Source organism: Muscardinus avellanarius (genome assembly GCF_963383645.1).
Source record: "Muscardinus avellanarius genome assembly, chromosome: 17".
Taxonomy (NCBI): domain Eukaryota; kingdom Metazoa; phylum Chordata; class Mammalia; order Rodentia; family Gliridae; genus Muscardinus; species Muscardinus avellanarius.
The window spans coordinates 54,257,270-54,274,066 of NC_137803.1; the positions used below are offsets into that span (position 1 = coordinate 54,257,270).

A 16,797-nucleotide genomic window follows, 5' to 3' on the forward strand; every position below is an offset into this window, starting at 1 on the left:
GATGTTCTCTAAAAACTTATAAATTTAAAAAGGCACATAGACTATTTGGGAAAATACTGTTTCTGTAGGATTCTTGGCTTAAATTGTTCTAACCATTCTTGCCCAAATGAAAGCTTTGGGTCAAATCCAATGTTAGTAGGAAATGTTTTCCCTAAGCCTCTTCAGTAGAGAAGAGGTCTTACATATCTGGTAGTAGATTGGCTTCACAAGCAGGAGCCCTACGCATAGCAGATTGGAAGGGGAGCATCTGTAATTTGAGGAATTACGACCTTGATTTAAAGTTAGTGGGGATAATTCAGCAAAAGATATGAAGTCAAAATAGCTAAAATAATAATGCTAAATTACTTATTAAATATTAAAATCATTTAGTAAATTGTTCTGAAAACTTTGAGCTTTAAATATTGACAAAAGGGTCTTTTGTTTGTTTGTTTTCAATTTCAAAGGTAAGGCATAAATCTACCAGGAAGGTATATGCTATGAAGCTTCTCAGCAAATTTGAAATGATTAAGAGATCTGATTCTGCTTTTTTCTGGGAAGAAAGAGACATCATGGCTTTTGCCAATAGTCCTTGGGTTGTTCAGGTATGATTTTGCTATTTTATTATTACCATTCTAGTTTATAATTAAACATATTTGAGAAATTGAGTTTGTTTTTTAGAACAGTAATAATTTATTGGCAGTTACAAACTTGTCTAAAATAATTATTTTTAAATCATGAAAGTTAATTTTGTTAAATCATCTCTAGAAAAACTAAAACAAAATAGTATTGTTTCTGTAGAAATGTATTAAATTATCAGCTTTGAGGAAAGTATACTATACTTTAAATAGATTATTTGAGGGTTTTTTTTGCAAGCGAGAATCTCTCATTTAACTGTTTATATATGTGCCTCTTACCTTGTGGAAAGCAATGAATGGGGGAAATGAAGAGAAAGTGAGAGGGGATTGAGTTAGAGTAGGTCAGTAATAACACTGTGAAGTCAGTAGGTGCAGGTCCTAGCTTTGACTGTCATTGGCTTATGTATTAAGCTATGGTCAAGTTAGTTAATGTCTCTGGGGCATGGTTTCCTTGGACATAAATGATTAAGTTGTCTTTGTTCATCTTAAATTGTGGAGGGAAGTCATGGGGTCAGGCAGGATTTAAGGTAAATTATAATTCTGGGTTTTCTACTCCTGCTTCAACTAGAGCCACTCGTATATCTGCCTTATATGTTGGACTCATTAATGTGAGTTTCATATGTGGGGAGTGAAGTGAGCTAACATGTATTTTGTAATTTATTTACTTGTTGTATATAATGGCGACTATTCTAAATAAGCATACTAGTCATTGAAATGAGATAGAAATGGTGACGATTTACATAATAACACATTTTAAACTTGAAATGGCTACTCTGTTTTTGTCAACTGTAGAAGGGTTTTCAGGCTTAGTACTGTTCACATTTTGAGCCAGATAAGATAATGCATATCCTATGCATTATTTCAATTACAACATCCCTGTCTCCTTGGGAGATACCATTCCACATTTCAATTGTGACAACCAGAATGCGTTCAGATTTGTTGAAGATCCCTCGATGGTAGTGGGTGAGAGGACAGGGAGAGACGTTTTAATTCTGGTTGACAGTCACTGGTAAATGAATGTTTAGGGACTTTCTGTTAGAGTTAAAAGATATGTGACATAATTGTCAAGTTCTAATTTAGCTTTATTTCTCTTAGTACACTGTAAATAGTCTAAGCTGCCATCAGATGAATAATATTTCTTTAGTTATGGGGCCCAAATGACAAGTTATATTATTTATCTGGGATATAGTACATATATTATTTATTCTGGGATAGTCATGAAATTTCACTTAGTTTCTTCTCCAAAAATATGTTTTCAAGCCTAAAATAACGAAGTCTGTAATTAAAAATGATTAGATACTTGAAAATATAAAATAAGAAATAGGTATTCTTTTCTCTAGGGCTTATTTTAGTTTCATCCTAAGCTGCTTGTATTTATGCCTGATACTCTTGCCTATACACACACATATATATATATATGTTGCCAAATATGTGCATTTTTTTTTCTTCCGGTACTGGGGATAGAACCCAGGGGCATTCTGCCTCTGAGCTACATCCCCAGTCCTATTTTTCTAGTCTTTTTATTTTTTGAAACAGGGCCTCACTGAGTTGCAAAGGGCCTCGCTAAATGACTGAGGCTGTCCACGAACCGCGATCCTCTGGTTTCTGCCTCCCGAATGCTGGGATTACGATCGTGTACCACCACGGCTGGCTCTTGCCACTGTTATGAATGGATTACACTATTCCTTTTTTGACTCTAGCTGTTATTACTGCTGCTCCTACTGTTGACTGTCATCTGTTGCATGAAGTGCTTTCTCTATTTAGTAATTTTTTTAAGAATCCATGAAGAGAATTACTATTAGGCACACTCCAAAATTGTAGATTAACTAATTAAACATTTGTTTATGTACTTGCCAAGTGCCAGGCATCCAGATGCAGACTGAGCAGCAGGTATGAAAGTCAAAAAAGGTTTATTTACCTGTTTATAATTTTGTGGAAGGGATAATGGTCATTGAGATTTGGTGAAGTTAAGCAAATTTCTAGAGCCTGATAGCTAATAAGGAATAGCAGAAATTATAGCCCAATTTATTAAAGATTCATTGAGAATTGTGGAAAATACCTCTCTGTAACTCTGTAGAATATCCACTTTATATATTGTTCTTTTGATGTACAAGTGGCTACAAAGCATTATGTTTATCTTTCTTTTTAGACTATACTTGTAGCTGTTCTATAATTTATTTTACTTAAATTTTGCATTAATATTTTGGCCAGTCTTTAAGTGAAACAGTTTTGCTTAATTTTAATAAATTTGCTTTTTTTTATAGCTTTTTTATGCATTCCAAGATGACCGATACCTCTACATGGTGATGGAGTACATGCCTGGTGGAGATCTTGTAAACTTAATGAGCAACTATGATGTGCCAGAAAAATGGGCACGGTTCTACACTGCAGAAGCCGTCCTCGCATTGGATGCAATCCATTCCATGGGCTTTATTCATAGGCAAGGATAAAAATGCTTTTATATGTTTTTGTTTGTTGAAGGAAGTAGCTAAAAAGAATTTAATCTTTACTTGCTAATATTTCTAACTTTAGATGCACATCTTCTTCCATATGTCATGAAGTGACATTTTGGAGTTCTAGTTCTGTCATTTAGTTAATGTTGACATAAACATATTCATCTGACTAAATAGCATGTACGTGTGTGTATGTGTGTGCATGCGCGTTTGACTGAACTCAGGGGCACTCTACTGCTGAGCCACATCCCCAGCCCTTTTGATTTTTGTTTAAGACAGGGTTTCGCTAAGTTATATATAGAAGCCAGCCTCAGACTTGGCAGTCTTCCTGTCTCAGCCTCCCCAGTACTGGAATTAAGGTGTGTGCCAACTTTCTTATCCCAGCATTATTATATAGCTTTTATATAGTATTTTGAAAAAATACTATATAAAAAAAATTAAGATGGCTTTCTAAAGTGTATGCTTACCAGGCGTGGTGGTGCAGGCTTATAATCCCAGTACTTGGGAGGCTAATACATGAAGACCACAGGTGTATGGCCAGCCTCAGCTAGTTAGTGAGGCCTTTTGTAACTTAGTGAGATCCTTTTTCAAAATAAAGAATAAAAATAGGGCTAGGAGTGTAGAATGCCCTTGGATCCAATTCCCCAAAAAATAAAAGAAAAAGGAAAAATAAAATATATGCTTAAGTGTTGCTCACTTTGGTTTTAATCATTTTACATAAAAATTGAGTTTCATTTGACTAGTGAATAGTTTATACTCATTTTAACAGTAATTTCATTTGTTCTTTAGACACTATTTGAATCTCGTGTGAAGTTGCTATGCTGCGTGTCAGAAATCAAAAATGAAAGACTTAGACTCTGTCCCGGAGTTATCTATCTTATATGTTTCAGTTACATTTTATGTCCATGTGTGATATTTTTGATGATTAGTCTTTCAGACTATAGATTTTCTCCAAAAAAAGAGTCAAAACTTTAAGGAAAAGGAAATATATATGTCTTCTTTTGAGACATTAACATAGAAAGGGGTTTCCTTGATGCAGTTGAATTTCTAGGTGTGAGTAGGGAACGCACGAATCAAGGGCGGCCTTGCACGGGCTGAGTGAGGATGCTTACCCGGAAAGAACTGCTTCGTCGTTTTTGTTCGTGTATGATTTGTTTCAGAAATGCTGTCTTCTTCCTCCCTCAGGGATGTGAAGCCTGATAACATGCTGCTGGATAAATCTGGACATTTGAAGTTAGCAGATTTTGGTACTTGTATGAAGATGAATAAGGTTAATTAGATTTTAATTTTATTTTTGCTAATTCAAGATAGGTGCTTCTTCAGACAATGCTTTTAAGAATTGACTAACCATTTCTAGACTTGTCCTGACTTGATGTGACCATATTTGTTGAACTAAATACCATGGTTTCAATGTTGTATTAGTAACTTGTTAGTGATTTATTTTTTCCTTTCTATTTAGGGTAAATGTGGATTGCCAGATTTACTAAATCCTTCATAACAGCTCTATAATATACACTACTGGTAACCAGAAATGGAATTAGCTTAAATGTCACTAAGTACTAACACCACTGTTAAAATTAGACTTTCATAAAAATTAGATATCAGGAATGTGTCTACTTTTTAGTGTTTTATTTGTCTACTAGTAACATGCTGAAATTTTTACTGCTTATTTTAGGAGTCAGTCTTATAAGTTATTTGTGCTCACTCTTTATAAAATAAATTACAGCTGGGTATGGTGCGCATGCTTGTTATCTCAGTACTTGGGAGGCTAAGACAGGAGGATCATAGGTTTAAAGCCAGCCTCCGCAACTTGGTGGGGCTCTCAGCAACCTAGTGAGACCTTGTTTCCCGATAAATATAAGTGGGCTGGTAGTGTAGCTTGGAGGGGGAATGCCTCTGAATTCAATCCCCACAAAATAAATAAATACATAGATAGAAAAATACTTATATATACAGCCAAAAAGTAAATCTGCCATTTTCTTTTCAGTTGAGTTTATATTGTTTTAAATCTACCTTGGGAAGATAATCAGGAAGCTGTGTTTATTATTTTAAAAGGAAATTTACTGGTTAGAAGAAAATAATATGAAATTTTATGTGCACGTTTTGTTATCATTTTTGCATCAACAAAGTGACAACACCATAGTTTTGGTGGTGCTTTCAGATGCGAAGCCCATAGATATTATTTAGCATCCTAACACTGTTGTGCCCTCTTCCCGTACACATGCCATTTTATATCTGTATGGTCAACTTTTATACACTTTCTTCACAGTTTCAAGCATAAACAGCTATTTTAATAAAAAAGGTAAAATTAATATAAGTTACAAGGTACTTCATTTTGTTAGCCTCTCATTCCATTTGTATTGACTTGTTTACTTGTTCTCTACCATTAAGATGCCACCCTTGTGTTGCACAACTCGGGGGATAAGTGGTGGCAGTATGTCTTTGTAGTGTCATTACGTAGAAATTACTGGTATGTGTTTAGATACTATATAGTATATATGGGCATAATAGGAATATATTATATATACAGTATGTATATAATATGGCAAAGCTAGAAACAGGGTCTCACACTTGCTGAGAGCCTCACTAAGTAGCTGAGGCTGACTTCGAACCTATGTAATCCTCCTGTCTCAGCCTCTCAAGCACTAGGATTACAAGCGTGCGCCACCACGCCTGGCTAAGCTATGCATTTTTGTCAGATTTGTATCAGATTTTTTTTGTGTGTATGTGGCACTGGGAATTGAACCCAGGGGCATTCTACCTCCAGGCTATACCCCTAGCTCTATTTTTATTTTTATTTTTTAAATAGGGTCTCCCTAGGTTGATGAGAGTTGATAAAAGATTTTAAGCCCTATGAATAAATTTTATAGTTTACATTAGAAAGAGTCATTTTAAATAATGAGACTCTATTTTCTAATCAGAATGTGGCCTGCCATTCTTTTCAGGAAGGTATGGTGCGATGTGATACAGCAGTTGGAACACCTGATTATATCTCCCCCGAAGTACTGAAATCCCAAGGTGGCGATGGTTATTATGGACGAGAATGTGACTGGTGGTCAGTTGGGGTGTTTTTATATGAAATGCTTGTAGGTGAGTAAAGGAGGGTTTTATGTACCTCTTCTGTATAGTTGTTCATTCCAAAGCTCACACTTGACTTTTTCTAATATCTGTTACATTGAATGTTGATTTTTTTTTGGGGGGGGTCTGGAACCCCAGGACATTGGACCTCTGGCCTACACCCTCTGCCCTATATTTTGAAACTGGGTCTCACTGAGTTGCAGAAGGCATCACTAAGTAGCTGTCCGCGAACCGCGATCCTCCGGTCCAGTCTCCCAAATGCTGGGATTACAAGTGTGCACCACCACGCCCGGCTCTGAGTGTTGATTTTTGTTTGTAAGAAACAAACATGATTCAAATCTGCTTTGTGTTATTTTGTTTTTGGTTTTGATGGTACTGGGGATTGAACCCAGGGGCATTCTACCTCTGAGCTCCACCGCTATTGAATTTGAAGCAGGGCCTTGCCTGATTGATGAGTGTCTTGCTACTCGCTTAGGCTGTCTTCAAACCTGTGATCTTTCGGTCTCAGCCTCCCGAGTACTAGGATTACAAATGTGTCCCACCACTCCCAGCTGCCTTTTTAAGGCAGTTCCATTAAGAGTTTGTTTTTAAACGTTGTTGTTAACCATTCATCCTGTGCAGTGTGCCATGTAGAGTATTTGTCTTAAAATTCAAGTTCACAAGGCTGAGACAGGAAGACAGCAAGTTTGTGGTCAGTCTCAGCTACTTAATGAGGCCCTCTGAAATATAGTGAGACCCTGTTTCCAAATAAAGAATAAAAAATAGGGCTGGGGTATATCTTGAAGGTAGAATGCCTCTGTGTTCAGTCCTCAGTACTGGGAAAAAAATTCAAGGCCACAAAGAAACAAAGTTGAGAGGAAGAAAAAATCATGCCATCAATCATGTCAAGTGCATTGCTTGTCAGGGTGTGTGTGTGTGTGTGTGTGTGTGTGTGTACCTTCTATAAACAGCTTTGTGTGTGTGCATGTATTGGGGATTGAACCCAGAGGCATTTCATCTCCAACCTGCACAGCTGGCCTGATTTTATTTCTTTTTTAGAAACAGAATCTCACTACTTGCTGAGGCTGTCCTCGATCTTGTAATCCTCTTGTCTCAGCCTCCCAAATACTGGGATTACAGGTGTGGGTCAAACACCCAGCAAATAACTTTTTTTGAGAAGGAAATAAAATCAGCTGGACCTTTTAAAAAAAGTTCTTTTTTTAAATTTTGTCTCTATCTGAGAGAAAACATTCAGCTCTTGACTTTCTGAGACTGGCTGATTCAGAAATATAATTCTCAGCATTATATTCTCTTAATTCCATCCACTTTGCGACAATGTCATAGTGTTTTTAACATGTATTTTATTTTTTCCCTGTCAACTTTTCAGGTGATACACCTTTTTATGCAGATTCTCTGGTTGGAACTTATAGTAAGATTATGAACCATAAAAATTCACTTGCCTTTCCTGATGACAATGACATATCAAAAGAAGCAAAAAATCTTATTTGTGCCTTCCTTACTGACAGGTAAATGATCTTATTTGTGCCTTCCTTACTGACAGGTAAACGATCTTAGCATTGAAGTTCTGCTAATTCTGAGGAATTCTCATCTTGTTCAGGGTTTAAGATTCATATCTGAGCTCCTGCATGTAAACTATTAGAATATCAAAGCTAGCATCCCCAAATCCCTACAGTGAAACCCAGCATGATTTTATCATTTTCTTTCCTGGGTCTCAGTTCACTCACTGTGCCCGAGCAGTTGGGATAATTATATCGTCTTGGTTGATGGCTGGAACAGATAATGTGTTGCTGTGAAATTTTTCTTAGTTAATAGAATGCTAAGTATATTCTATTGAGATTTTTTTTTAACATATTAATGTATCATAAATTAGAGTACATCTCATGTTAGTGGTTTATATTAATTTAATTTGGAACATCTCTCCCTCTAGTTATATACAAATGAATATACACCTTCCAATTTATGTCATGTTTATTTGATAATATGTAGTATTGAAATAAAAAGCAGAATATATATTTCCTATCTCCTTTCCTCTAGACATAGTAATTGGTGCTATGTTTTTCAGGTTCTATAAGCATTTGTTTGTTTGTTTATTGTTTTGTGGTACTTTAAATTTAAAAGTGAACCAAATGACTTATTAAAATCACATTTAATGTTGATGACATTGTTAATTAGTAGGGCAGCCTCCTATTTTAAAATATGTTCAAGCCGGGCGTGGTGGCACATGCTTGTAATCCCAGCATTTGGGAGGCTGAGACAGGAGGATCTGGGTACATGGCCAGCCTCAGCTGCTTAGTGAGGCCCTTTGCAACTCAGTGAGACGCTGTTTCAAATAAAGAATAAAAAAATAGGGCTGGGGATATAGCTCAGAGGTAGAATGCCCTGGGTTCCACTCCCAGTACTGCAAAAAAAATTTTTTTAAATCATATATTGTTAATTTAAATAGTAGGGAGGCCTGGTACCTTTAAATATGTTACAATTTGAGATTCACTTTAATTAAAATTATCTTTTTTCAGTATGTCTTTCAGAGCTTTAAAAGAGGTAGAATTTGCTTAAGAGACCCTGTTTCCAAATAAGTATAAAAAAATAGGTCTGGGAGTGTAGCCTGGAAGTAGAAGGGCTTCTAGGAACCCCAGTACTACCAAAAAAAATAAATAAAAGAGGTAGAATTTGCTGGGCATGGTGGCGCACGCTTGTAATCCCCACGCTTGGGAGGCTGAGACAGGAGGATGGTGCAGGTTTGAAGCCAGCCTCAGCTACTTAGTGAGGCTCTCAGCAACTTAGTGAGACCCTGTTTCCAAATAAAATAGGTCTGGGAGTATAGCCTGGAGGTAGAAAGCCTCTGGGTTTCACCCCCAGTACCACCAAAAAAAGAAAAAAGGTAGAATTTTAAATTTTTACATATACTGTGTGTTAGGGGCTCAGTGTGTAGAAGTGAGCAAAACTCCGAGCATTTCTCTTCTAGTCATATGAGGGGAAATGAACACGTCCAGCGTGTATGATACAGAAAGAAAATTATAATGAAAGAAGAACTGCATGTCAGAGGATGAGAGGGAGGTTCTCCAATCCAGTCTCAGAGAAAGTATCATGCGTTAAAAATATTTTATCTTTTCACTCGTGAAAAAAGTTGGAATTTAGAGTATTCTCATTATTTACAGTCACTCTATTAGCAAATAAATGGTGTTGTTGAGTTCCTCTTTCCAGTTCAGCTAAAGGCACTTTTTAAAAAATTTTATGCTTACCAACAAAAGGCCGGTGATTAGTAACTTGTTTAGTTAAAGCTCTCAACTTTATAGTAATGTCAAGAATTAGTTGTCCTTGGTTTTTGATTGGTCAGAAATAATGAATACCTTATAAAATGGAAACTTAAATTTTAAAATATGTTTCCAAGGCTTATGGTAGTATCTGGTATGAAGTAAGGTTGCACAAAAAATGTGTGGCTTCACCACTATAAAAAAAGGTCAAGAAGCCGGGCGTGGTGGCGCACGCTTGTAATCCCAGCATTCGGGAGGCTGAGACAGGAGGATCGCGGTTTGTGAACAGTCTCGGCTAGTGAGGCCCTTTGCAACTCAGTGCCACCGTTTCAAAATAAAGAAAAAAAATAGGGCTGGGGGTGTAGATCGGAGGCATAATGCCCTTGAGTTCCATCCCCAACCCCGGAAAATAAAAAATAAAATAGAAATTAAAAAGGTCAAGAAAATGCATTGGCTCTTCCTCATGACGCTGATGAAGCCGGCGATGGTTCATCTGGACGCTCGTCAGTAGAAAGCCATGGACGTTCACAAATCTGATTTTGTGTGTTTTTTCTAAGTTTTCTTTTATGCCTCCCCCTTTTCCTTTAAGTACTTTCTTGAATGCTCTCAGTCTTCAGATTATTCATATTTGAGATGAAGATTTTACTAGCAGTAGAACTTGAAGGTGATGTAGACTCACTGGCCTACTGTCTGCCTACACACAAACCAAGAGGCCGGAGTGAGAGCTCAGTGATGAGTTACTTTTCTCTCTCTCTCCAGAGAAGTGAGATTAGGACGGAACGGTGTAGACGAAATCAAAAGACATCTCTTCTTCAAAAACGACCAGTGGGCTTGGGAAACACTCCGAGACAGTAAGTTGATTTTTCTTGCACATTACAGTGTGCCTATTTGAAAGTGATTACGGTAAATGATCAGTTGAAACTGCTTTGCATAAATGTTTGTGTACATGTAATGAAAAGAAGTTCGTGAATTTGTGTGGGAATTGTGCTGCCCTACTTAGTGAGAGTATCTGACAGCATTGGGGAAATGGACAGCCATCCCTCTCGTGTTCCTATCAAGGCACCGGGATGAAATCTCATGCAGATGCAGGGATTTGGGCTCCACGGTCATAATGATCTTAGTCCTATAGATGTTTTCCATATGGAAAAGTTAATAAGGAATAATGAAATTAAAATGTTTTCTTGTGGAAAGACAAGTATGGTCTTATTTCTTAAAACATAAGGAAATTTAAAAAGCTAGCATCGTTTAAAATTTCACATTGCTTGCTTGCATATACAAGTAAGGAGTATTGTGGAGGAACAATTCCTCTAAGAGGGTTACTTTTTTAATTTTAGTTTTAGAAATCTAGGCCTAGCCTGTAAAGAACAAAAAGGTGGTTTTAAAATACTGTTTGTGGAATGTATTTAAAGAATTGATTCTAGAATGTTTGTATATTTGATAGTATGTCTTTTTTTTTTTTTTTTTTTTTTGGTGATACTGGGGTGTGGAACCCAGGGGCTTTCTACCTGCAGGCTACACCCCAGCTCTATTTTATACTTTATTTGGAAACAGGGTCTTACTGAGTTGCTGAGAGCCTCACTCAGTAGCTGAGGCTGGCTTCGAACCTGTGTGATCCTCCTGTCTCAGCCTCCCAAGTGCGGAGATTAAAAGCGTGCGCCACCACGCCTGGCTATATTTGATAGTATTTCTTTCATTCCTTTACTGTTTTCAGTTAATGTTCTGCTCTGTAATCATTTATATGCACATTTCTTTAATTTTTGTTAAGAGTTTTCTAGATGTATAGTTTAAACAACAAAAAGCATTGAGAACTGTAGGAGTAGTTTGCAGTTTAGCAAAGAGGAAAGCTGTGGGATTAAACCTTGTATTTTCTAATAGAAGCTTCTAAAAAGGTATTTTTACATGTTCATTTTTAACAAATATTGTGTATAACCTTTAAACTTAATGCTTGGATCAAAACAAGACCCAGCTCATTTTCTGCTTGCTGTAAATTAAGCAAACATGCTCTAAGAGCTGGGCGTGGTGGCACAGGCTTGTAATCCCAGTACTCGGGAGGCTGAGATGGGAGGTCTGGATTCATAGCCAGCCTCAGCTACTTAGTGAGGCCCTCTGCAACTTAGTGAGACCCTGTTTCAAAATAAAAAATAAAAATCGGGCTGAGGTATAGCTCGGAGGTGGAAGTCCTCTGGGTTCAATCCCCAGCACCACCTCTCCCCTAAAAAAATGCTATAACAAAAACAAAATAAAGGGAAAAGAAAGTAAGGAAGTTTATTATTATCTAGTGCCAAAATTTAATTTCAATTATGAGGATATTAGAAATTCTTGTCTACTTGATTCTGTCAGAGTTTTGCAGCTTGCAGTTGAGAAATGAAGATATGTAAGAAATTAATCTTCAATCTAGAACTTTTCCTTACTGTTTTGGTTCTTTCTTGTGTGGCACTAGGAATAAAACCCAGGGGCTTTCTACCCCCAAACTACATCCCCAGTCCTTTTTTTTTATTTTGAAACTGAGTCTTGATGAAAGTCTATTTGCTGAGGCTGTCCTTGAACCTGCGGTCCTCCTATCCCAGCTTACTAAGTACTGGGATTACAAATATGCACCATCACACCCAGTTTTAAGGTGATTGCTAGAAAACTTTATATAAAGTAGCTGAATCAAAATTATTATATAACGGCACCTAAAGTGTTCCCATCATCTTTATGGATTTGGAAGGACAAGATCATTTTTCCTGCTGAGGTCTCAAGAATTTTTTTCCTTTTTATTTATCAGAAAAAGGGTAACACGGCCAGGCATGGTGGCACTCACTTGTATTCCTAGTAATTGGGAGCCTGAGAGAAGATGATTGCAGGTTAGAGGCCAGCCTCAGCAATATAGCAAGACTCTGTCTCAAAATTAAAAATCAGCCGGGCATGGTGGTGCACACTTGTAATCCCAGTATTTTGGAGGCTGAGACAGAAGGATCACAGATTCAAAGCCAGCTTCAGCTACTTAGTGAGGACCTCCGCAACTTAGTGAGACCCAGTTTCAAGATAAACAAATAGGGCTGGAGATGCGGTAAGAGCATCTTGACATTGGGAGAATTTATTAATGGTTGCACCCTGAGAAATAAGGGACTTCCTCCTCCTTGTAAATAAATTTGACGTGATTATTGCTTTCAGGCTACAAGAGCAGTGGTTGAAAGACAAAGATGAACAGGGAATGAAATAAATGGCTACATTGAAAAGCTTTGTTTTTACGTATTATGCTCTTAGTAAATTTTAAGAAGGCTCAAAATATACAAGTATAATTATAAATCTGAAAATAATTTAAAAGGGGACTGAATTAAACTATCTTTTGAATTGTTTTAAATTCCTTTAAAATGTATAAATAAGCTGGGCGTGGTAGTGCACGCTTGTAATCCCAGCATTCGGGAGGCTGAGACTGGAGGATCGCGGTTCGCAGACAGCCCCAGCTATTTAGTGAGGCCCTCTGCAACTCAGTGAGACCTGGTTTCAAAATAAAGAAAAATAGGGCAGGGGGTGTAGCTCGGAGGTAGAATGCCCCTGGATTCCATCCCCAGACCCACCAAAAAATGAATAAATAAATAAATAAATAAATAAATAAATGTATAAATAACTATAGAATGACTAATATACAACAAATCCCTCTGGAAAGCAGGAAGGATATAGATTGAAAAGTCGGGTATTGGCGAGGGGAGGAGGTAATCGAGCAGCAGCCTGTTGAACGCCTGTTACTTGCAGAGCACTATTCTATTTCCAGCACTGGGAAAGCGGCACTGATCAAAGCAGCAGCACTGTTTTCCTTGGGAGCGCATAGGCTTGTGGAATTGAGGAGCCCCAATTACTGGCATTTTGTTATCTTGCTGTAGTATGTCCTTTATTTGACTGATTTCATTTCTGGGAGAAAAAGTGAATTACTTCATTGATTTAAGTCAAGTGAACTTTGAAGAGTCTGAATGATTATTCTTATGTAATGTATTAGTACTTTTGCTATTTCTTTGTTTTTTTAAAGATCTACATTATTATTATGGCTTTGATATAGCATAGTTAGATTTAGCAGACTTATATTTTGATCTCTTTTCCAATCCTAATATGTCCTATTTTGTTGTTATTGAAGAAAAGAATGACAAACTGAAGTCTATAGAACTTATTGTTCTTTTCTTCACTTTCCCACTTCCTTCCCCGTCTTCACTTCCCACCCTGAAAATACCAGGAATACTTCTATTCCAACTGACCTCACTGACCTGCTGAGTTTTTAAAAATTATATAATAGTTATAATTTTTTAAATTCTTTGTAATCTCCAGTTTTATTTGGCAAAATCACTATGTTTTACAACGGATAGTTATTTTGGTAGTTTTGCCACTTATATGTCTCCAAGTTACATGGGCAATTAATCTTCTTCACCTTGTGTTCTGCGGTTGTGTGGGAGCTCAGTACAAAACAGCTTGATTTTTGGCAGGCTTTCTCTGAGTTCTCTGATCACATTCACTCTTAATATAGAGGAACAAAGTATTATGATTGTAGAATTATTTTCCCACTTATTTGAGGTAGAACTGACGAATAAAATTAAAGATAGAAGACAAAAAGAGTGAAAAGACCCAGATAACTTAGTCATTGCCAGCACACTGAGCGAAGGGCAGTGCTGGGCCCCAGGAGTCACTGCCTCCTAGTGTTGGGGCCAGTGCTTTCATGAGCAGTAGTGCACAGATGCCTACATTCCATATCATGATGGATATTTTCTCTCCATGTGAAATTTCTATGGATACTTCAAGAAATATCTCTGTTTTCCATTGATTTGAGTATATACCTCGAAGTAGGATTGCTGGGTCATTTGATAATTTTGTGTTTAATTTTTTGAGAAATCACTGTACTGTTAACCACAGGAGCTGCAACATTGTACAGTCCCATCTGAGCAGAGTACAGAGGTCCAGTTTCTCCACACCTTCACCACTTGTATTTTGGGTTTTGTTGTTGTTTAATAAAGCCATCCTAATGGGAGTGTTGTAGTATCTCATTGTGGGTTTGGTGTGCATTTTCCTAATGTCTAGGGCTTTTGAACATCTTGTCATGTCCTAAATATTTTTCATTGGCATATCTTCTTTTGAGAAATTTCTATTCAAAATTTTTGCCCATTTTTTACTTGAGTTATTGTTTTGTGGTATTGAAAATTGAATCCACAGACATTCTACCTCTGAGTCATACCAATATCCCTATTTTATTTATTTTGAAACAATGTCTTGCTAAATTGCTGCTCCCTGGCCTCAAACCTGTGGGATTACAGGCATGAGCCACCAAGCCTGGCTTCATTCTTGTTGAGTTGTAGGGATTCTTTTATATATTCTGGATATTAATCCCTTATCAGACACGTGGTCTGTAAATATTTTCTCCCATTCTCTGGGTTGCCTTTTTAGTCTCTTGATAGTGCCCACTGACATAAGAAGATCATTCTCTTGTTTTTTGAGACAGAGTTTCACTGTGTTGGCCAGGTTGGCCAGGTGATATTCCCGTCTTAGCCTCCCACATTCTAGGACTATATGCATGCACTATTGTGCCTGGCTGGTACATAGAAATCTTTAATTTGTGTGAATGAAGTACAATTTGTCAATTTTTCTTTTTGTTGACTTTGCTTTTGGTATCATGTTTAAGGCATTATTGACAAATCCATTTTTACGAAGCTTTCCTCTTCTATTTCCTTCCATGAATGGTATGGTTTTAGCTGTAAGTATATAGGTTTAGGTCTTTGATTCATTATGATTTGATTTTTGTACATGGTATATGATAAGGGTTTAACTTACTGTTTTTCGTGTGATTGGCTGGCCTGCCTATTCTCCCTCCCTCCTTTTTTTGTGGTACTAGGAATCTAACCCAGGGGCATTCTACCTCTGAGCTATACCCCCAACCCGTCTTATTTTTTTGTTGCGAAACAGTCTGAATTGCTGAGGCTGGCCCATGACTTGTGATCCTCCTGTCTCAGCCTCCCAAGTACCAGAATTACAGGCATGTACCACCACACCGAGCTTGCTTTTTTATTTCAACACCAGAATTTCTATTTGTTTTTTTTTTCTCTTTCTTGATATTCTGTTTAAGACATCATTCTCTTGGTTCCTGAATAGTTTGTCTGTAGCTTCCTTTAGCTTTTTGTGCACATTTAAGAAAGTTTAAGTTTTATTTGGTGAATCCAATATTTGAGTAAAACTTAGAGTATAGCCGGGCGTGGTGGCGCACGCTTGTAATCCCCGCCCTTGGGAGGCGGAGACAGGAGGATCGTGTAGGTTTGAAGCCAGCCACTCTGGCTTAAGAGACACTGTTTCCAAAAATAAAATAGGTCTGGGAGTGTAGCATGAAGGTAGAAGGGCTTCCAGGAACCCCAGTACCACCAAAAAAAAAGAAAAAAAAAAAAAACTTGGAGTATAGGTGATAATTATAGGTGACTGGGAAGAAAATTTCATAAAATTACATGTTGATAAATCTTAGTATAACATCTCTCTCTCTTCTTCTCTCTCTCTCTTTTATTTTATTTTTATTTTTATTTATTTATTTTTTTTGAGAGGAGATCTCACTGTGTTGCTCAGGCTGGCCCCAGACTCCTGGGATCAAATGATCCTCCTACCTCAGCCTCCTAAGTAGCTGGGACTAATGTCATGTGATATCATGCTGGGCTGGTATGGAATCTTCGTGTCACTTTATTTGTATATTAAATTTGAAATTAACGACTGATTTTCTTTCTGTTACTAGCTGTAGCACCAGTTGTACCTGATTTAAGCAGTGACATTGATACTAGTAATTTTGATGACTTAGAAGAAGATAAAGGAGATGAAGAAACTTTCCCTATTCCTAAAGCTTTTGTTGGCAATCAACTACCTTTTGTAGGATTTACATATTACAGTAATCGTAGGTAAGTAAGCTAAATAGTAATCTGAGGAGTAGGTGCTGATTTTATTACTTAGGGCTATCTAAAGATCAATTTAAAGTATATTATTATGATAAAACATTTATACCAGCTTTCATTGGTTCATGATATTTCTAATATCTCAGAGTTTATTTTTCTGGACTCATTCATGTTCAGAATATTGTTTTTCAGAGCTCTTTATGACAAAGTTGTTTGTCCCCAAGTGGTGACAGTTGGAAGATGTTAATACTGACACCAGTCAGTATTGTGTTTTGTGATTTATAATAACACTTTAGAACAGTAATAGACATTCCTAGCATTATCATTTCTACATTATTGTTATCCAAGACCCATGATTTTTAGCTCTTCAAAAATTATTCCTCCCCAAAACCATTGATTGTTTTCACCAGATAAAGGTGAAGTAAATGGAAACCTAGTAAAGCACCTCCAGCAGGGCCTTGTATGCAGTAGACATGCAGTGCTGGCATTCCCTTTGGTATCTGGTGTTGGTTTT

General features: G+C 37.0%; 1 protein-coding gene across 1 annotated transcript in view; it reads left to right on the top strand.

Annotated features, from left to right (window-relative positions):
* Window positions 1-16,797, top strand: part of ROCK1 (Rho associated coiled-coil containing protein kinase 1) — a gene marked incomplete at both ends in the record, with an annotated part of 146,004 nt that overhangs the window by 49,540 nt on the left and 79,667 nt on the right. The window contains 7 exons of the mRNA XM_080714719.1: window positions 444-581; window positions 2,879-3,054; window positions 4,253-4,337; window positions 6,013-6,157; window positions 7,512-7,650; window positions 10,156-10,247; window positions 16,130-16,289. Coding sequence (XP_080570845.1) covers window positions 444-581; window positions 2,879-3,054; window positions 4,253-4,337; window positions 6,013-6,157; window positions 7,512-7,650; window positions 10,156-10,247; window positions 16,130-16,289 — 935 coding nt within the window. The remainder of the gene's footprint in view (window positions 1-443; window positions 582-2,878; window positions 3,055-4,252; window positions 4,338-6,012; window positions 6,158-7,511; window positions 7,651-10,155; window positions 10,248-16,129; window positions 16,290-16,797) is intronic.